This window comes from Verticillium nonalfalfae (assembly GCF_003724135.2).
Source record: "Verticillium nonalfalfae strain VnAa140/NRRL 66861 chromosome Unknown scaffold_3, whole genome shotgun sequence".
Lineage (NCBI taxonomy): Eukaryota > Fungi > Ascomycota > Sordariomycetes > Glomerellales > Plectosphaerellaceae > Verticillium > Verticillium nonalfalfae.
The window spans coordinates 400,739-420,608 of NW_021167228.1; the positions used below are offsets into that span (position 1 = coordinate 400,739).

At 56.7% G+C, this 19,870-nt stretch overlaps 7 protein-coding genes across 7 annotated transcripts; 2 read left to right on the forward strand and 5 right to left on the reverse strand.

Annotated features, from left to right (window-relative positions):
- Positions 1–1,989: 1,989 nt before the first annotated feature.
- On the reverse strand, positions 1,990–6,673 carry RRF-1 (Protein rrf1; the record flags this gene model as incomplete). The annotated part of the gene is made up of 2 exons (XM_028639238.1): positions 1,990–3,578; positions 3,637–6,673. 2 exons carry the CDS (start codon positions 6,671–6,673, stop codon positions 1,990–1,992), a joined length of 4,626 nt encoding a protein of 1,541 aa, XP_028499145.1.
- An 876-nt stretch (positions 6,674–7,549) lies between these two features.
- On the reverse strand, positions 7,550–9,594 carry D7B24_005077 (uncharacterized protein; the record flags this gene model as incomplete). Its single annotated transcript, XM_028639239.1, has 5 exons — positions 7,550–7,923; positions 8,036–8,434; positions 8,505–8,708; positions 8,761–9,160; positions 9,223–9,594. 5 exons carry the CDS (start codon positions 9,592–9,594, stop codon positions 7,550–7,552), a joined length of 1,749 nt encoding a protein of 582 aa, XP_028499146.1.
- A 3,581-nt stretch (positions 9,595–13,175) lies between these two features.
- D7B24_005078 (uncharacterized protein) lies at positions 13,176–13,730 on the reverse strand (the record flags this gene model as incomplete). Its single annotated transcript, XM_028639240.1, has 1 exon — positions 13,176–13,730. The coding sequence occupies one exon, from the start codon at positions 13,728–13,730 to the stop codon at positions 13,176–13,178; it is 555 nt and encodes a 184-aa protein (XP_028499147.1).
- Positions 13,731–14,161: 431 nt separating this feature from the next.
- Positions 14,162–14,914, forward strand: D7B24_005079 (uncharacterized protein; the record flags this gene model as incomplete). Its single annotated transcript, XM_028639241.1, has 1 exon — positions 14,162–14,914. One exon carries the CDS (start codon positions 14,162–14,164, stop codon positions 14,912–14,914), a length of 753 nt encoding a protein of 250 aa, XP_028499148.1.
- A 130-nt stretch (positions 14,915–15,044) lies between these two features.
- Positions 15,045–16,551, reverse strand: D7B24_005080 (uncharacterized protein; the record flags this gene model as incomplete). The annotated part of the gene is made up of 3 exons (XM_028639242.1): positions 15,045–15,147; positions 15,222–16,158; positions 16,233–16,551. The coding sequence occupies 3 exons, from the start codon at positions 16,549–16,551 to the stop codon at positions 15,045–15,047; spliced, it is 1,359 nt and encodes a 452-aa protein (XP_028499149.1).
- A 1,327-nt stretch (positions 16,552–17,878) lies between these two features.
- On the reverse strand, positions 17,879–19,015 carry D7B24_005081 (uncharacterized protein; the record flags this gene model as incomplete). The annotated part of the gene is made up of 2 exons (XM_028639243.1): positions 17,879–18,637; positions 18,713–19,015. 2 exons carry the CDS (start codon positions 19,013–19,015, stop codon positions 17,879–17,881), a joined length of 1,062 nt encoding a protein of 353 aa, XP_028499150.1.
- Positions 19,016–19,378: 363 nt separating this feature from the next.
- Positions 19,379–19,654, forward strand: D7B24_005082 (uncharacterized protein; the record flags this gene model as incomplete). The annotated part of the gene is made up of 2 exons (XM_028639244.1): positions 19,379–19,418; positions 19,479–19,654. The coding sequence occupies 2 exons, from the start codon at positions 19,379–19,381 to the stop codon at positions 19,652–19,654; spliced, it is 216 nt and encodes a 71-aa protein (XP_028499151.1).
- Positions 19,655–19,870: the final 216 nt, after the last annotated feature.

Genomic DNA, 19,870 nt, shown 5'->3' on the forward strand with positions numbered 1-19,870 from the left:
CGGCCGAGTCACCGATCTCAAACCCCTGTCGTGTTGATTGTCCAGCGAAGCTCTCCCTCAACAATCTCCGATGCAACCAGAGGAGCGGTACGGAGCTCAATCCGAGAGGGCCGATCCCTCGCCATCATTGGTTCTGCGTACCCAAGCCTTCATTCCAGCGATCGAACGCCAGACACCCAGTACCGAGAGGCCTTCACACCAAGACACTCAGAGCCTCCACCCACCCACCCACACACACACAATCCACATATCGTCAACCCACTCATTGCACGCAGCCTCATACCTTTCAGCTTCTCAAGGATGTCGCTCTCATTGTGATGAACGATGACAAGGCTCGCTTCGCCGTGATTCTTAGCCCATCAGCTAACAAACTTTGTCCCTGTCAGATGATGATTCGAATAACGTTGTGGTCCCCGCCGAAGACCCTTCGCTACCCCCCATTCCCTGCATCACCACCTGGACTCTGCTACTCTACCTGACGACCAGCTCCGACTCTGAACCGGCGGGCTGCATCGGCGGCGAGACTGTCTTCTTCCCACACGATCGACGGGTACCGTCTGAGGAGATATCGGTACCGCCTTTGTCCGGGCTGCTGCTGCTGCACAAGCACGGCAAAGACTGCATGTTGGTGCGTCGTTTGCTTCTTTTTCCCCCCCTCTCCCTCATTGCATTTACATGCCTCCTATTCTCACATGTTTGCTCGCGCGGCGCCGTCAAGTACAAGGTCTGGACCGGCGCCTGCGGCAGGTCGTCCCGTCCCGCGCCTAGACTCCTCCAGCCAGCACACCAGGTACCACGCCTCGGTCGACTATCGTGCCCTCACGCGGTGTTACGACTTAAAGAAGAACCTTTGGCGCGGTCGAGAACACGCATTTCTAGCAGTGTCTCGTGTGTGCCGTGTTTCGCAAGCGCACCACTCTCCTCATAAGAGGCGTGCGGTGGGTGTGGCTGTGGGTGCGGGCATGCGAGTGCGGGCATGCGAGTGGCTGTCTCGTGAAGTTCGTGCAGGTCATAATTACGCTGGTCTCGTGAAGCCACGCTGGCTAGCCGCCCTAGTCAACTCATTTTGACACTTTTGGTTGTCCTCCTTTCCCGGTTTGCCCTTCCCTCCTACCTTTCTGGCTTCTGGAAAAAGAAACGACAGATTCCTCTGAATCGATTCCATATGACTCGACTCGACAACCATGCCTACCCCACCCCCGGCCCCCGTTGTCTCTCGGCTCGCCGCCACCTCTTGTGTTTTCTTTCTTTCTCCCGTTTTGGCCTGCCTCTCACACACAAGCTGCCCTACCCCTCACTGCTCCTCACACTCTGAATGGTTTGCAGAACGAGAAGACGAGAAGGGGGCGAGACAGAAAAGAAACAACCGGCGGGCCCCAAGACAGACCAGGAGCGAAGCCGCCCTGCTGCAGAGCACCGGATGCTGGCTCCGGCTCCCCCACCCCTCCTCCGTCTCTTCTTCGTTGCCTTTGGCTGCCAAGTCTTTGCTTCATCTAACCTTTCTCCTCGCCTCTCGGCTCCCGCCACGCCCCCTCCCCCTCGGCCCTAAACTCTTGAGACTGACGAACGCGGGTACCTTGCGTACTACAGCACGAAGGGCGCCAGGTTACTGCAGGCGAGAAGTGGATTTTGCGGACCGACATTTGCGTTCGGAGGTGATGAAGACTTTGCAGAGTACTGCAATGCACAGGCAAAGGAAGAAAAGGGGGAGGGGGGAGAAAACAGAAAACACGACGAATGAGAGAAAAGACCACGAGAGCGTGGACTGCTGCATGCAGGCTGCGGCCGACCGTTTGTTTCCTCCCCCCTTCGCTTTTGCACTATTTGTTTGATCTGCCTGAGACCTGCGAGGGCCGGCGTGGGAGCGCACCGCGAGGCTCCGGGGAGGGATGCTGTAGAGGATGCTCCACGACCGAGATGTAATCATTTGTTGTTTATTGCTAAGCTACCACCAGGCTTCGTGTTACACGTGCATTGCTTCCCCGTTGCTCAGCTGCCGCCCATGAGCCTGTCAAACCGCTCAAAGAGGTTGCCCCCTTCCTCATCGCCGTCGTCGCTAGCGCTGCTGTAGTCGAGCTGCTCGACAGCCTCGACCGTCTCGACAGTCCGCGGCATCGCCGGATATGTCTCGTCAGGGGGCTTCTGGGGTTGTGCGGCCTCCGCGACTTGCCCTGCTGCTGCATCTTGCCTCACCGGCCTCAGGATAGGGGTTGCGTGGCGACGCGGCGGCGTCCGGCCGACGGGCTCGTGCGGGCGTGTCTCCTGGGCCGAGGAGGGCTGCGCGTTCCAGCGCATCTTCTGCATGTTGAAGATGGCAGCGAAGGGGTCTAGCTTGTCGCCGCTCTCCTGGAGCTCAGCCTGCTGTTCGTCCGTCTTCTTCATCTTCTGCTCCTTCACTGCTGGCATGTCGGATGTCTTGTCCTCCTTTCGATCGTGCGCGGTGCCCTCCTTTCTGTAATGTTCGGTGCTGCCGTGGCCTTGAGATGGTTCGTCGGTGACTGCCACCCCTGTGTCGTCCTGTGCGGAGACTTCGTTTGTAGTTGCAGTGGCCTGTGTCTCTTCAAGAGATGGCGGCGCGTAGACCGTCCCATCGTCATGGGCGCCTTCGTCCTCTTCCTCAGAATCACGGTCGAACAGGTGGAGGACCTGGCCGCGATGGAGAAGACGTCCGTCCGGCAACGTGAGAAGATCCATCTTGCTCATGTCGTCTGTGAGATGATGCTCTTCGGCACCTGGAATCTCCCCGATCGCTTCCACGTCCTCATAGTCAGGCACGGGTAGGTGGCCGCTCGGCTTGGTCTGCGACAGCTCCTCCTGCCGGTCGAACGTGCCAGCGCGGTGATGTAGGTCGAACGCGATATCCGTGACAACGTCGCGCCTCGTCTTTGCGTCGTCCGTCGCGATGCGGCCGAGGACCCAGTGGTAGATCCACGGAAACGTAATGAGAGGCATGCCCCTCATGTCCCTCTTCCGGCTGGGCAGAGCCTCCGGGTCGCCAGCAACACCGCGCCCCTCGCGGCGGCGGTGCAGCGCGATGCTGACCTCCTCGGCCGTGACCTGATACATGGCCGCGACAAACGGCGCGACCTTGTCGTAGCCGCTGCCGCCGACGAGGGCGTGCACCTCGTCGCGAAAGGACTGCTTCAGGAGACCGGCATCGCGGCCAATGTCTTCCGAGTGCTTGTAGGCGTTGCCGACGCGCGGTCGGGACAGCGGGAATCCGGTCCAGATCTCAAATTCGGTCGACACCTCGCGCTGGGCCATGAGGCGCCGCATGGCCGTGTCGTAGGTCGACTTGAGGCGGCGCGCCTGCTTGAGGACCGCATTGTCGATTGGCGCGAAGCGCGTGAGGATGCGGCGGTCAAACTTCTTCTCGTACAGCGGGTTGAACGGCACGTCCTGCACCCTGTCGTAGATCTGTCCGAGGGCCGTGTACGAGTGGTAGATGGAGTTCTTGTTGCGGCGTTCGCCCATGAAATGGGGCCATCGGCGAGCTCGAAGCTCGCGGCCGAGCTCGGCTGGATCGCCTGACTTGACGTAGTCCACGGCTTTGGAATGGAGTTTGGCAAGCTGCAGGCCTGTCAAGATGTCAGCTCTGAAAGCGAAACATTCAGAAGAATGGGGGAGACTACCGACATTTGGTGTGCATAGCGCCTCCCTCAAGGTAGTCTGCGCTGGCCAAGTGCGACGTTGCGATGAGGGGCAGGCAGTCATTGCGCATATACTTGACGAAGAACTCACTGAGGTCTTTTGCATTGACGTCCCGATCAAGGACCTTTGTCTGCGGCGCCGCGTTGTCCATCGGCCGAAAGTTCCACACCGGAGGGATCAAGTTGGGATCCCAGATGATGAAGAAGTCGTCGCCATCCAGGTCGCCTCCAGAGAGCATGCTTGGAACGTCGACATCGCCCGTGCTCGGAAAGACGACTACGTTCTTCATGTGACGCAGCTGAGGCACGTCGACAGCCTCAACAACGCGGATGTCTCCTGGATGCAGTGAAGGGTTGCGGCCGACAATGCACACGCCCTTGATGACGTTGAAGGAATATCGATCGTCAGGATCTGGAATTTGAAGAAAGATCTGAGGCAGTAGTTCCACGTTTCTCGACGTGGTCTGACCTTCGCTCGCCCTGTTGTGGCCTCGCAAGGTTGCCGTCTCATCGACGCAGCCGAGGACGAAAGCACCCTTGTCAACCACGATGCGTGCCTTGTCCCGTAGTAGCTTCATGGACCACACCCGCCAGAGCTGCAAAATGGTGAGGACGAAGGGCTCTTGGACGTCATGGCGCATGAACCCCCAGTTGATCAGGTCTCTGAGCGCCAGCGATGTGTGATTCTCGTCAATGTGACGGCCGAGGAGAACCGCAGCGGCACCCTGGTCATTCATGGCCTTCTCGTAGCCATGGAGCTGTCTTTGAAGCAAGTCCATAAAGACCTCTGACTTGATGCCCAGGGATGTGAGGATCGTAATGGTCTGGCGGTTCAGAGTGGCCGCGGAGAACCGCGCGCAGCGAATTATCTCGAGACCGTTGAAAGTCGCCTTGAACTTCTCCTGCGATTTCCGAATGTGCACATACATACCCTTGGCCTCGGGCCATACGGCAAGAACGCCTTTGCAGCCGCCCATGCGAAACTGAAAAGCCGATGGCGTCTCGACTGTCTCGAGGCCCATCTCTTCTAGTACCATGCTGGCGAGGAAAGAGGAGATCTTGCCGACGCCATCTGTAAAACAATGGCCGTTTCTTTCAATGTCGGGAATGATCTGGATATTGGGGGCCCGAATGCTGCGAATCTCGCGCGTTGTAGAGAAACACTGTCCCAGTCTGGCTGCGAATTTGGCAACGATGTGTATGTGATTGAAATTCCCCATCCATTGACGCATCTCGGTGCACTTGAGATGGACAGTCTCGCAGAAAAAGTAGGCACCGCATTCTCTGATCTGAGAATTGCCAAACGCCAGAAACTTGTAGTGGCGGTCGCCGATGCGGATGCCGTTAATCATGGTTAGATAGACCCTCTTGAACACATAGTGGTCCAGCTCCATCTTGGCTCGCGTGCTGATCCTGCCTCGCGTGAGCTCGTCCGTGAACTGGACGCGCAGAAAGCGGTCAGAGACGTGCTGGTACTTTCTTATCACGCGATTGCTGGCTTCGACCCCAGGAGAGCTCAGGTAGATGGTCGTGGGCGTGACGACAACTTTTCGGACAATGGCGCAGTAGTGAGGCACCACCGGGTTGGGGTAGTAGCAGTTGGCTTCATGACTCTCAAAGATGTCCATCGGCTGCTCGACGGCCTTGCCTCGATCGGCAAAGTATTCCAGTATCCATTTGGCGCGGTCCTGCTGGAGACCTCGCAGGCGATCTAGAAACTCTTGCGACAGCTTGTATTCGCAGAGGACGCCACGAGAGATGCAAACCTCGAGTTGATACTGCACGGGAAAGTCAAAGAATCTCGCTGTGGGCGAAGAAGTGGCATTTGAATGCATCAAGGAAAGCCAATCGTCGTTTGGATCTGGCTTGGAAGTCTTGACAGGCTTGTTTCGAACTGCTTGGTTCTCAGACGGGATGAGGCACGGCTGATCTGGGAGTTCTGAGCTCTTATCAAGGCGCGTGAGCTCGATATTGAGGTCTTCAAGTGCCCCTGTCAGATTGCGAAGGTCTTGGCCAGGAGCATCAAGCCTCATGCGGAACGTCGTCCAGCGGCCAATGTCGACGAAACTCAGGTCATCCCACTGGTTAAGGAGGCCGAGGCTGTAGTCCTGGGGGAGGTCGTTGTCGTCGAGGACATGGGAGGCGCGCACCCACTGGTCGTTCTCGGTCCACAAGAGCCTGTCGGCTTCAAAACTGCGAGCAATATCTTTGTTCTTGAAGTAGTAGGCTGGCGGGTAGCGAAGGGGTATCGTGAGATGAAAATCGCCATTTCCGAGATCGACGAGCGACGCACGCCTCATATGAGCGAGGTCAATCAAAATCTTGTATTCACGGATGGCGTTGTCGGAAGAATCCTCTCCAAAGACTTGGCCCGACTCGGCGTCTGGCGTTACGGAGATGGGGAAGTAAATTGCGAGGGTTTTGTTTCGAAAGTCGGCCTTCAGCCTGATACACTTGGAGTCGCTGCCCTGGCCTTGGGAAACCACTTGTTTTTTGGGCATGATCTCAGGCCCTTTACCCGTAGGACCGAACTCCAGCGTCTTGATGTCCAAGGTCATCCTTGCCGGATAGAACAGCCTCGAGTTGACCGTGCTACGAATGGCCCCAAAGGCGTTGGAGGGCGGGTCGAGTTCGATGCGGATGGGAACCGCCGCCTGGGCAGGCGGCAGGTTCACTCGAACGAAGTTGTAACGGCCTTGGGACCAGAATGAGGTCACAGGAGGTGGTTCGAACCGAATACGGGCTTCGCCGGTGGGCTGGCCTTGCCTACCCTCAAAGTGCTCAATATAGACAATGTTACCGTACTTGGTGAACTCGGTGTGGATATCTTGGACGCTGGTGATCGGGAGGCCTCGTAGCCTGACGCTGATCTGAGGCCATCTTCGCCAGTCTTCTTGTCCGGGGCGCTGAGCAGGTGCTGAAATGCCCGAGCGCTGTCGATGATGCGTCTGTCTTGCTCCACGCGGAGTCCTTGACACCTTCGAGGGCGGCGTGCCGCTCGCTTGCTTATTGGGAGACTCCATATTGACGAGAGAAATGTCAGCCAGCCATCAAGCACCTGGGTCAGTTGGTGCTGGCTAAGGGAAGGGAGCTGTGTTGAATTCAGCCGTTAGTCAAGAAGAAGCAGGGCAGATGTTAAGGATTTTGCTTGGAGTATGGGGCAGCAGGGAAAGAGGTGACGGCGGTTCTCTGTGATTCACTTCTCCAAGAGGAAGGAAGAAAGAGATAAGTGACATGAGAGAACCAAGGCAAACACAAGGGGAAAGAAGCTTGAAAAGATCACGACAGGCGAGACCGTTGTTCGAGAGGCAAACCACGTTTACCTTCTTCCATTGATAAGAGATAATACTCATGTGTTTGCCTGCCGCTGCTGGACGGGGCATCCGAACTGTGGCTGTCAGCGCCTGTCGGAGCTCAAAGTTGTTGGTATCGGTCTCTCCTAAGCATCTCATTCACTTGCTGCAGGCAAGGCAAGGTACCTCGGGTATAGGAGGAAGTGACATACGAGAGCTGGTGGCGGTCGGTGGCTCATCGACTGCCAGGCTTGCTTGCGTCCCCTTCCATCCTTTCACCATGTACGCATCCCTGACATTTTCAACACTTGGCATGCACCGAACGCCAGACCGCAACACTTTGACAATGGAAACCAGCAAGCCGCTTTTTGAGACCCCTACAATGCTCCTCCCTACCTGACCACCTCCCATTCTCTGTGCATTCCGCTGCCAAGATGCAAAATGGACCTGATGATCGGCGGACAGTATAAATGATGTCTGACAAGACAGAAGAGGACCCACCAACAACGATTGCTCCTCTGCTGAAGCCGTGCAAGAGCCAGACGGTCAAGCAGCGATAGACCGGACTCGCGCGTCCTCCATGCTTTGCCTCTGCCCCTCGACACTTCAAGGGAGATCCATAATCTTTCCTGGATTCATGATCCACAGGGGGTCCAGTGCCCACTTGATCGCCTTCATCACACCGAGCGTGTCTTTGCCCGCCTCCAGCAGCAGCGACTCCTTCTTGCCCCAGCCGATACCGTGCTCGCCCGTACATGTGCCCTCCATGTCGAGGGCCCGCTGCACCATGTTCTTGACGCACTTTTCGACCTTTTTGCGCTCGTCGGGATTCTGTGCATTGTAGATGATGCTCTCGTGGAAGTTACCGTCGCCAATGTGACCGAGGATGCTAGCGAAGAGGCCCAGGTCGTCCATTTCCTTCTTGCTCACCTCGATGAGCTCGCCGAGGCGGCTAAACGGGACGGCCACATCAGTACTCCCTGTTCAGTATGATTAGTCTCGTAAAGCTATACCCGCCAGGTTACGAAAAGGCAAATGAGGACCGGGTCAGGCTGGTGGCCAGGCGGCAATAACGACGGCGGGGCGACTCACAAACTTCCTCGCCGTTCCGGCGCAGCGCAAGCATCGACCAGAGCGACTCTTTACGCGCTGACCACAGGAGCTTCTGCTCGCGCTCATCCTTTGCAAACTCAAAGTGGCCGCCAGAATGCGCGCGCGTGATCCTCTGGACGAGCCCAATGTTCTCCTTGACGCCCGCCTTGGTGCCCGAGAACTTGAAGAACAGCGTCGGCAGTTCCTTCCAGACGCGTGGCGCCGTGGCGCCACCCATGTTGACGACCTTCATCTGCACCTCGTCCATGATCTCCATGGCGGCGACAGGAATGCCGTTCTGCATCACCTCGGCGGCGGCTGAAGCGGCGTCGCGGATGGTGGGGAACGTGACGACGGCGACCGAGAAGTCTTGCGGGATAACGGCGAGTTTGAGAGTTGCTGCAAATGGTCAGTCGGTCGGCTGCGCGAGGGGCTCAACAGGACGACTACTCGCCTTCAGTCACCAGACCCAGCGTGCCTTCGGACCCGACAAAGAGGCCGTTGAGGTTGTAGCCTGCGGATGATTTCCTTGGCCGTCTCCTCGTCTTGATGACCGTGCCGTCGGCTAGGACGACCGTCAGGTTGATCACCCAGTCCTTCATGGTGCCGTACTTGACGGCGTTCGTTCCAGAGCAGTTGGTCCCAATCATGCCGCCAATCTTGGCGCTCGGGCCTGTCCTCACTTTCAGTAGCCATTCGAACATGAGTTTCTTCACAAGACCTACCAGGATCGATGGGGAAGAAGAGCCCGCTGCTCTGCTTGGCAAGCTGCTCATTGAGATCCTGCCAGCCGATGCTGGGCTGAACGACAATATCCATGTCCTCCTTGTTGAATTTGATAATCTTGTCCATGTAGGCAAAATCAACGCTTATACCGCCAAAGGGAGCAGAAAAGTTACCCTCTAGGCTGGAGCCGCCTGAGTAAGGGATGATGGGGATGCGGTACTTGTTACAGATGCGCGCAATGGCCGAAACCTGCTCCGTCGACCGAGGGTAAGCGACGGCGACAGGGAGTCCTTCAGGATTGGTTGATGACCACTCTGAATATCCGTGAGCATGGAGATCCTCGGGATCGGTTGAGATGATGTCCTCCTGGCCCAGCGAGTTCTCGATTTCCTTTAATGCCTGTGTCACTGCATCAGCCATCCTTGCTCGGTCACGGTCTGTAGGGGTTGGGCGGCACCTACACGTTCCATCTGAGACATGCTCGCATACTGCGGTTGGCGGCCTGGCTTGCCATCCAGCAGCGTCGGGCCACGACCCGAGGTCAAGAGCGACGTACCCCAAGATCCCTCTTGGCGAGTACTCGCTAGCGCCCAACCGATGGTGCCCGCCGCAGCGGCGAGAGCAAGGACGGATCGTGTGTTCCATCCTCGGTGTTCGGAGCTGTGCTCAGAGCCCTGGTGCTGCTCTGCGCGACGTGCAGAAGTGGTGGTGAGAGTCCGTTGACAGGACAGCACTGCGGCACGTCCAGCAAGTAGAGGGCGGCTCATGCCGGCCCCTCGAAGGAGGGGCCTGGCGCCAAAGCTGGCCGACATGCAGAAGGCTGCGCGGTGCATCTACACACACTCACTCACTCTCACACACACATGAAATCCGGTCCGGAGTCGGTGCAAGACGTGGGTGCGGAGTAACCGCCGTGCCGGAGATCGGCCCTGACTGAACCCGATGACGGTGACACGCTTTGGTTGGCGATGGCCCGGAATGCGGCGATTAAAACTCGCAACTCCTACGGAATGGGTGCAGTGCGTAGGTGCGTGGGACTGCTGCTGGCAGTTCCGAGGTCAAGGGTTCTTCTTCTTAATCACCTGCCGGAACGCAACAACTTCGGAGACAGGTCGACTGGAACAGAGAGAGGAGAAGGGGGGGGGTGGGATCCGTTGTGCTTATAAGGTGGTCCAACGGAGAGACAGTCTGTGCCTCTAGGTGGTGCTGTCGGAGGAGTGTACTCTTGCTGGTGTCGTGATCAACTTATCCAGGCATTTAAGACCCCGTTAGTTGTCGTCAATCGCCAATAGCGAACAAGGTACGGCGGCCAGCAGGTGAAGCTAGCTGGGAGCCTTTAAGAGCTGGGGCTCGGTGGAGATGGAGCGCAGTGAGACGATGGGGTCATCCTTGTCATGCTCGACCCTGTTAGGTGTGATCCTCTCTGGTGGGGGAGAGCGGAGAAAGTCGAGAAGGCTTAGGGTGATGGGGGTGGAGGACGTCAGGATGGGGGTTCTTTCGAGCCTGAGAGTCAACTGACGGCGGCTGAATATAGATGCAATATATCTCCCGTGTCTCTACTTGAATGAACGTCTGAGTAAGACCGAATGAAACGAAGGCCGCAAGCGAGCTCTGGACGGGGGAGGAATCAGCAGGTGACATTGGAGTGCTTTGAGGGCACTGGTTCGGTTCCTCTTTGGGCGCGGGTTGCAGGACGAACAGTGTGGGTTTAGAAGACTTGCTGGTCTCGTGGCCCCCTCCGCCCCTCCCCAACCTCAGGGGTAGGTAGGACTCGCTAAGTGGGCTGCGCACTTCTAGATGCTTTCCGAGTGACATGATCACATAGTGACCGAGGAAGAAAGTTCCGGCCAAGTAAGGTGACAGAGGCCGAATGCACGGCGCAAGACATCGATACCGCCAAGGGGGTGGTGGGCCCGGATGAGGGATCGTGTGGGGGTTGGTGTCTTGAGCTCTCCAGGGGGGACGGTGTTTCCGTCTAGTGGCTGATTAGTAGGAAGAACCCCGATTCTTACGCATGCTTCTTACATCATGAGTAGGGGGAGGTGGGAGGGGGAGAGAGAGAGAGAGAGAGAGGTCTCGTGAAGTCTTTCTCCTTCCGTCGTCGTTGTACTTCCAACCAACTCAAGGCACGTATGCGATCATGCACAGCGCAGGCGGCCTTGCTCTGCGAGCCTCGTGCCCGATGTCGTCCTGCTGTGTGCGGCCGCCAGGGCGACGTTGACTCGTCCGGGTTTCGTAATGAAAATGCCCGATGGGTTCCCCGACAGACATGGATGGCGCCGTACCATGGTGCACGGGGCGGACGCTGTGCGGGATGGTAGGTCGGGGCGGCCTAAGCATCGGACCAGGCAGGCCTGCGAGCTGGGTAGGCGTGAGGTCTAAGAGGCTCCGATCCAACATGCAGCTTTCCGACGACATGGGTCCGGCGTAGTAGTTGGGGCGCCCTCGTTCCCGTGTCGTGTCTGGGGCGTGTTAGACCTGGAGAAGATGTATGGAGTTCGATTCGTTGACAGTGGTCCCGTCTGGCCCAGACTCGTCGTCTGCTTTGCTTTGCCATGATTGCTTTTGGTAGGCAGCCACCATGCGAGGTAACTGCGGGTTGTGTTCCCCATAGTCGTCGAGGCGGAGAATGCATGTTGTATTTCCAGAGGCTGTCTGTCAGTGCACCTCCAGGTTGGTGACGATCACAAGGGACAGAGGAGGGTACGGGCAGTATGACGGCCATATCATGCCACCAAGAGCTGTCGGCGGCCTACCATGGGTGTCTCGGCATATCCATTGAGTTTGATGGTGCCTCCTACCCACGTCAATGGGTGGCCCATTCGGATCGTGGCCAGACTTGTTGCATCTCGGTACGTGTGCCGCGGGACATGATCATCAGATGTGGTGCCGAGGAAGCAGCTGCAGTTGTGAGTGTTGGGCTGTCGGGAGGAGAGGACCTGACCAAGGTGGAGAGGAGAACCAGGTAGCGAGCGGCACGGCGTGTGTGGCTGCGCTCATGGCCTTGCCTTGAGCCACTGGATGGTGGGTACCTCAGGTACCTACCTTAGTGAGCGAGTCCCCTGTGGTCCACTGCGCGTCGCCTGTAGCAGCCATGGTCCGTCCTGTTGTGCTTCACTCGTCTGCCCGTCGGAAGTCTCCCGCCCACCACCAGCAACAAAAGGCCATTCCGAGGTTCCCGAATGGAGAGATACAGGTTGTCATGGTATGCCCACCGGCTACATGGCTCCAGTCGCACTGACGGTTGCATTTCGCGGGGTTGGTCGCACCCAGAGCCAGCCTCTCTCTATCCTTCTCTGTCCTAGCCGTCCCTGTTGCAGAGTGCAACGAGCATGTCCAATACCTGACGGCACAAGACAGCTCAACCGTCTCACACCGCCTCACCACCTGCAGCGGCTGATCACCGTCTCGCCTCGTCACCCCAGCTGGGCAGGTTGTGACACGACGCAGCCCTTCGGGCAGAAGCTGCTGCAGCCAAGTGACGCGGCGCGGGACAAGGCCAAGCGCGCGACAGGACACGAATAGCATGCGCTGCGTGCTGGCGAGGCCTTGGTCTTGATGTTCCCCGCGCGCCGACCTGTGCAGGCATGCAAGCCCCCCATGCGATCTGCATTTCATGGCCGGCATTCCGTGGTCAGCATCGTTGCGGCCGAAGTCTGCGACTTGTCAGCTCGTATGATGGAGAGAGTTGTATTCGATGGGTGCATGGCAAAGGCTTGCGAGATGTTGTCCTCACACTTTGAACCACCTGGTACTTACTAACCTTACCTTGCCTTGCCTAAGTAGGTCCTTAGGTAGGTTCCTTACTTTACCAGGCCTGCCAGGCAGAGGCCGCAGATGTCACCTCCCAGGCCTCGAGCCTACAGCGAACACTGAGGCCTCGGCTCCAATCGAACGCCTTTGCGCTCCCTGTGCGAAAGCCCCAGACCCTGGAAGACGTGTCCCAATAGAGCCGTCCTCAATCAGGCAGGTCGGCGAATTCGCACCTGAGATTGGACAGCGCCTAGGTGCCAGGCCTGGCCATCCAGAGAAAAATGGGTCGATCGTAGGGTGCGATTGACATGATGGAGCTAGACGTGCACTTTATGCTGAATTAGGAATTTCCGTCATGGTCTGCAGTCAGGTGCGTTTGTCATCGGCAGCGTTCCGAAAGCCGCCTCCTGTACCCTTTGACGCAGTGTGTAGTTTCGCTATAGGCGATGACAGTCGTTGTATTAGGCACACGTGTGTTTGGCACTCGAGTTCTGAGTTGACCTGCGAACCAAAAAAGACCAAAAAAAAGACAAAAGACAAAAGGTTTGACAGAATCATCTCTATTTTGTCTACAGCCATTCATATACCTCTATCCACTAATCTAAACTCTACGACAGGCCACGCAGCCATTCCTCCTTCCTCCAACCGCAAATGTGTCCCCTCACAACTTCTTCAGCATGATGCGATCCATCTGGATATCTCCCCCAACGTTGAACTCATGCCCGCCGACCACGCTGAACCCGAGCTTGGCATACACCTGCGCAGCCTTGTGGTTCTCCTCCCAGACCCCGAGCCACATGTGTTCGAACCCTTGCTCCCGCGCCTGCCTCTGCGCCTCGTGGATGAGCAGCTTGCCGATACCCTGGCCGTGGTGCGCCGCCGAGACGTAGATGCGCTGCAGCTCAATCTTGGAGGCCACATCGTCGACGCACGGCTCGCTGCCGCCGCGCGTCAGCAGGACGAAGCCGATGATCGTCGTGTTGTCGCCGTCCGCCGCCACGGCCACTGTCATGTCTTTTTGTGTGTCTTCAATGTCCCGCGCCGTCGCCGCGACGCTGTACGACGCATCTAGGTAGGCTTGGAGCTGCTGCGGCGTGACCGAGTGGCCAAATGTGGCGCTGAACACAGAGGACCCCAGCGCGGACACTGCTTCGGCGTCTTGCAAGGTGGCCCGGCGAAGGGTTGGGGCGGGTGTTGTGGTGGTGGCGGAAGACATGTTCTGTGTGGAGAATGAAGATGTTTGTTGCTGAGGGCGGAGGAGAGAAGAAGAGAGAGGCTGAGAGTGCCGAAAGTTGAGGATATCGATGAAGTGAGTGAAAGTGAAGTCTTTAATAACGTCAAACGTTGAAGCCAGCTGGCCGATACTAACAGCCATAACGCTGGAATTCGACAGGGCGCGCCCTGCTGGTAATCCAACGGCCATGAGTGGGCCGAATTGTCGGGCCAGAGCGGGTCCGCCTTTGCTCCCTCTCCGCGTGGTGTTCGACCGTCCGCCGACGGCTGCCGGACCCAAGGAGTCATCCATCCCAGCATGACATGGAAGGGTAGAGAGGGTACTTAAAGCCTTTGAAAAACCCCTTCGAGACCGACAAACTTTCTGCTGGTATCATCAGAGCACCTCGCACCCGAAAACTAAACAAAAACGTCATGTATATTCGAGCCGTACATGCAGAATCAAGCCTCGTGGTTCTGAGGCAGCTGATCCGAGACAACCCCCTCGGACTGTTGACCACTGCGATCCAGTCCAAGGAGCACCCGCTTCTTCAGTCCAGTCACATTCCGTTCGTCATCGACGTCGACGATGAATCGAGCGAGACAGAGACTGGCCGTCTTCGTGGCCATCTCGCCAGAATGAACCCCCACAGCAAGGCCATGATCGAAGAATTGTCGTCCCACCCCGAGAAAGGGAGTGTGTTAGAACAAGATGTCCTTGTCATCTTCACGGCGCAGCACCACTATGTCACGCCCAAGTTCTACACTGAAACGAAGCCTGCCACGGGCAAGGTTGTGCCGACATGGAACTACGCCGCCGCCCAAGTCTATGGCCGCGCTCGCATCTACTTCGACTCCAAGTCTGACGAGACCTCTGCGTTTCTCCAGATGCAAATAACCGACCTCACTCGCCATTCCGAGACGAGCGTCATGGGATACGTCGGCGGCGAGCACCCTACGGACTGGAAGGTTACAGACGCTCCCGACAAGTACATCGAGCTGTTGAGGAAGAGCATCATCGGCATCGAGATTGACATTGACCGGTTGGAGGGCAAGTTCAAGATGAGTCAGGAGATGGGCAAGGGTGACAGAGAAGGGGTTGCAAGCGGCTTCGGGATGCTTCAGAGCGATGTGGCCCAGCAGATTGGCTGCATAGTCAAGCAGCGTAGTGACGAGAAGGACCAATAGACGGCGCCGAAGAAACGCACGCTGATAAAATCCTCCGTGTCTGCCGAAGACCGTTGACGTGGATGGCAATGACGGCCCAGCTCCTCCCTCAATATTTCAGGGATGAAGTTGTCTTGAGAGATCATAGGCATCACCCATTACTGGCCCCGTTCCAGGAAGCTAAGCCATTGTCTCGTTTGAACTGCAGGAGCCACTCTGCATTATCAGCAGGTGTTTGATTCCATGTATCATCGCTGTGTGCCATCACTGTTAGCTACTTGCAGTCCTGAGTGGTCGTCACTGGCGGCGGCAGATGATCAGATCCTACCTGTCAAACATAATCCACCGGGCTTGATTCTGGAGCTCTTGATCTGTCGGGATGTGACAATCAGGGTTCCTAGGAGACATAGACATGGCCACGAATCTCGACAGCTCACGTCTCAGACCCCAGTAGAATGTGTCGGTAGAGAGGAAAGTGAACCTCTGTGGACCTGGTAATTCCGCTAGTATCTCTTGTCTTGGAAGTTCCTGGTCGAACGGCTCGTCCAAGGCAAATACAGGCTCTGTAAGCGTACCAAGAGCCGCGTTGCCGCTTTGATCTTTCTGGTCTTGAAGCTCGCGATGGTGTGACGCATCAAACCCAGGTTCTCCGAGGCGTATATCACGACTGGCTCGTAACGCATTTGCTTCAGATCGTTGCCGAAACGGCGCCAACCAGTGAGAAGAGTTATTGATGAGGCCTGTCAAGAAGGACATGAACAACTCAGAAGGCTCTCTCGACTGCGCGTCTGCGTTCTGCACGACTTGGCACGCCCCACGTTGCAGGTCAACATCATCGACTGGCGATTCGTAGGCATGATTCTGTACCATGAATAATTGGAGTTGCTCTTCCAGGCTGCAAGAGTCGAAAATGTCCGCCTTGCTGTTGATTCTCAACTCTGTCGCCCGATCTTTTACAATGCTTGCCAAAGGTGTATTACGAGCTCGTCGTGCGACATGCTCATCAGACATTAAGAGATCTCGCAACCAGGACCGCGGCGTGTTGTGAGCATCTTGAGATGGCGATAGCATTTCAGACCCGACGATAATGCAGCAGCTCTCGTACTGTAAAACCTCTTGAGAAGGGGGTAGGCTCTTTTCGTCGAGACATGAAGCAAAATAGTCCAGCTCAATTTTGATGAGCTCAAAGGCGTTTGCTGGCGTTGCTGGAGGGCCTCTGTCCGTCGTGAACGGCCACGGCGACGTGCGTTCAAACTCGATCAGATCTAGTGGAGCAGAGTTAGAGTTTCATGTAGGAGATGTTTCCAAAGAGACAAGGAGAAATATGGGAGAGACCTACAAGGCGGTATTGAATTCTGGACCATCTGGACCACGTCATCGTCGAATCCCCAGTCACCAAGCCACTGCGCCATGGTTGCGCCGGATTTGAAATGATCCGCCAAATGGTCGGCACGCTCTGTCCAGGATGTCATCAATAGGCCACAAAAGCCACAAGATGACTTGATATCCTGTATTGTTTGTCTCCAGCGCTCCATGAGTGAAGGGTCGAGCTTGACGTGATGAACCGCCTTGAGGTGCTGTATGAGGTGGTCCTTGCGGTAGAAGGACCTCTCTTCGGGTGGCCGGTCTATGCACACTTCAAAATTATGCGCCAACATATGGCCTTCGTCGGGCTCCAGTCGAGAACAATACGCACACGCCAGATGGCCGTCATCATCTCGCGAGTACGGCCCCTCTGGTGAACACTCCCATCTCTCCAGAGAGAGATGCATAGTTTTCTCGTGCCGCTGCCAACCATGTTTCTGGGCAAAAGACTCCGTACAGAACGTGCATTGAAACTTGCGCGGTAGCTGCGAGAGCTTTGTACGTGTTGTTGCCGACTGGGCGGTACCTCGATTTCGTCGCCTCTTGTGTTTCGTGTATCTGGCCAGGTCGCGCGACTGTGCGCGTGAAGAGGCAGACCCCTGTGAGTACGCAGAACCGCCAGAACTGTTGCTAGATTGAGACGTCCCAGCGCTGCTCGCAGATGACCACTCTCCCCAGACTGAAGGCTGCGGCCTCACTAGAAGTGGATGCCTCAGCTGCGCTGAGGCATCAGGAGATGCAGATATAGCCTTCAAGATGGCTTTCGCATCCGCAGCCTCGTCTTCCGGGGGTGAGTTCTGCCACCTTCCCAAGGGGTCCATCTGATCTACCAGCTCAGGTCGTCGCGAGGTGGGGATTTCCATGGCCTCGAGATTTGGTGCCGATAGGACGCTTGGCGATGTAGGCCGTACGGGAACCCTGGACTTGGTCCGCCGGCGAGTGTTCGCAAGCCATGTAGAAACCTGCAGCTTGTTGAGCCCAGTCTGAGCCTGCAATGACTCCATGTCTCCAGCACGGGGATAAGGATGGTGCTCGTGCGCTGCAAACCAGTTCCTCAAGACACGTAGGGCCCTGGTAGTACCGACTTTGGCGGGTACTGACGATATCTCTAGCTCCGCTGGTCCATTCGCGACCACAGGACTCGACGCGCTCATTGCTTCTGATGGCCAGTCCGTGTCGGCTGTCTCATTGCGATTGCCATCGCCGACGACAGTGTGAGGAGGCCAGAGCGCCGTACACTGTGGGCGCGCACATTGACGCGTGGAAGGCCCTGGTCGAGGATTGTGTTGGGTGAGGGGAGTTACTGGCGGTGACAACATGCATGGGCGACATCATGGGGCAGTTATAGCGTGTACTTGCTAACCTTGTCACTGTCGAGCAGAGCGTGTAGGGTCCACCTGCCCGCGGTCCCCGACACAGGGCCAGAATGCAGGCTCACCACGTGATGATGATGGGATCAGAATGCTGACGAAGAGACTTTTCACATCGTGTTCCCAAGGTAAATAGCAACCTGGCACTAAAACCTGATGAGCGTTCCAAAAGATCTTCATACAGTGGACACATATTTAACTGTTCTACCATCCCTCCTAGATCCCTCCTAGATACTATGTGGTTATATCACTACCTCGGGGAACCTCCCTCAACTGTAACATTCAGCGCTTTGCAGGCTTCCACGAGGCGATCCTGATCCCACGCCGGTTGAGAATCTGGCAGCACGAACCCCGAATACGGTGCGCCAGCTTGACGAATCAACTCCTCGAGACCTTGCCCGTTCGTAAACGACCACGCTCTCACAAACCGCGTGCCAAAATCAAGTTGGAACGACTCGCCAGCCGAAACCACCAGCGTCTGGCCCTCTCTGACCTCGCTCCACGCCGCGCCTCCTGATTTCGTCTGAACCCTCAGCACGCCTTCCAGAACACAAAAGCAGTGATCTACCGTCGCGAAGCTCAACCATTGCCGCAGTGGCGAGGCCTCGTACACCTTCGACGACTCGATGCTGGAGACGGCAAATTTGCCGCTGCACTGTGAAGCGTGAATGAACGGCCTAGACATGACGCCTCCCAGCATCCACCTCGGACCGGTGTTTGCTCGAAGGAAGTACGGCTCGCCAGGTGATGGCAGGACGTTCTCCGTCTCTTGCCAATCTCCCAGTGCGGGCGGTTGGTAGTTTCTCTCGAAGTGGACATCAAAACGATCCTTCGCTGTCGCCATCTTCTGGCCGAGGAGAGCACCTAGGTTGCGATTGTCATTCTCGGGCACGAGGACACCGTCGTAGGACTCGGCTACAAAGCGAAAGAAGTCGATCCAGTCGCCGGGAGCCACAAGTCCATATAGTTCCGTGTGAGGGCCCAGCATCTCGGGGTTGTGGATGACTTTCTGTGAAGGGATCAGCCGGAAGAACCAGTACGAGAGGGCCGAGGCGTGGCTCAGGCACGGCTACCTGCAACTCACAGGAGGAACATAGGCAAAGTCCCCAGGCCCCATGATGCGGCACTTGTCTCCGTTCCATAGTTTGAGGGATCCCTTGGTCACCATGAAAATATCGTGTGCCTCTTCGTGCCAGTGGAAGCCAGGCGCGTCGGACAACACGGCGCCACTAGAGAAGACGGCTATTCCACCATTCGTCTGCTTCGAGGAGGCCAATATACGGAAAACACCTTTACTACCGGGAATGGTGAGCCTCTCACCCTCCAGTTGGTCGATTATGTAGCTTGTCCGGGCCTCGGGAGGCACAGAGTGAAGGGAAAGACTCATTTGGATGAAATGGCGTAAGTACTGGTGTAATTTGATGTGGTATGGGTTTGAATAGGGTGTCAGACTCCGTCGTTCTTGACTTTTGACAGGAAACTTGAGTCTGGCGAGGTCAAAGGAACAAGGCTTTCTGTTCAAACCTGGATGACATCGACCATTGGTTTTGAGATGCCCTCTAGGGTGGGAAGCGAAGCCGCATCCCTCATGCGGGACCCCAACTCGATCTGTGGAGAACTCCAAGCGGCATCCCCGCATCAGAGCCTGGCTCTGCATGCGGGGCACGCCCGGGAATGCCGAGTCTCGGGTATCGGATCTTCCGCCTGACGTCGCTCATTGATTGTCCCGAACTTTCGGGCATGCAAGCAAATGGAATCAAGGTATACTCTCGAACCCAGCATCCACGGTCGTAGGTCTCACAATAACTGCCACCTACTCTCACGAAGTCCTTTAGTCACTGACAACATAGACGACGAAACGCCGAGCAACAACACCATGGCCAAACCGAGCAGCTTCAGGGCAGTCTACAAAATCGAGGACTCGCAGGAAATCGACGTAGATGTGTACTTGCCCCAGTCAAAGAAAGAAGTTGCGCCACAGATCAAATGCCCAATATGTAATGTTCCTGAGAGGCCTACAAAGTAACCTGTTTCCAGTCTAACTGAGTGTAGTAATCAACATTCATGGGGGCGCGTTCATGCTTGGGTCTTCCCGGATGGTGAATCTTGATCAAGTTCAAGACTGCTTGGACCGCGGCTGGATTGTCCTGGCTCCAAACCACCGCCTATGTCCACAAGTCAATCTTCTTGACGGACCGATGCGTGACTGTCGAGACCTGCTAGCCTGGGTCTATGACGGGGG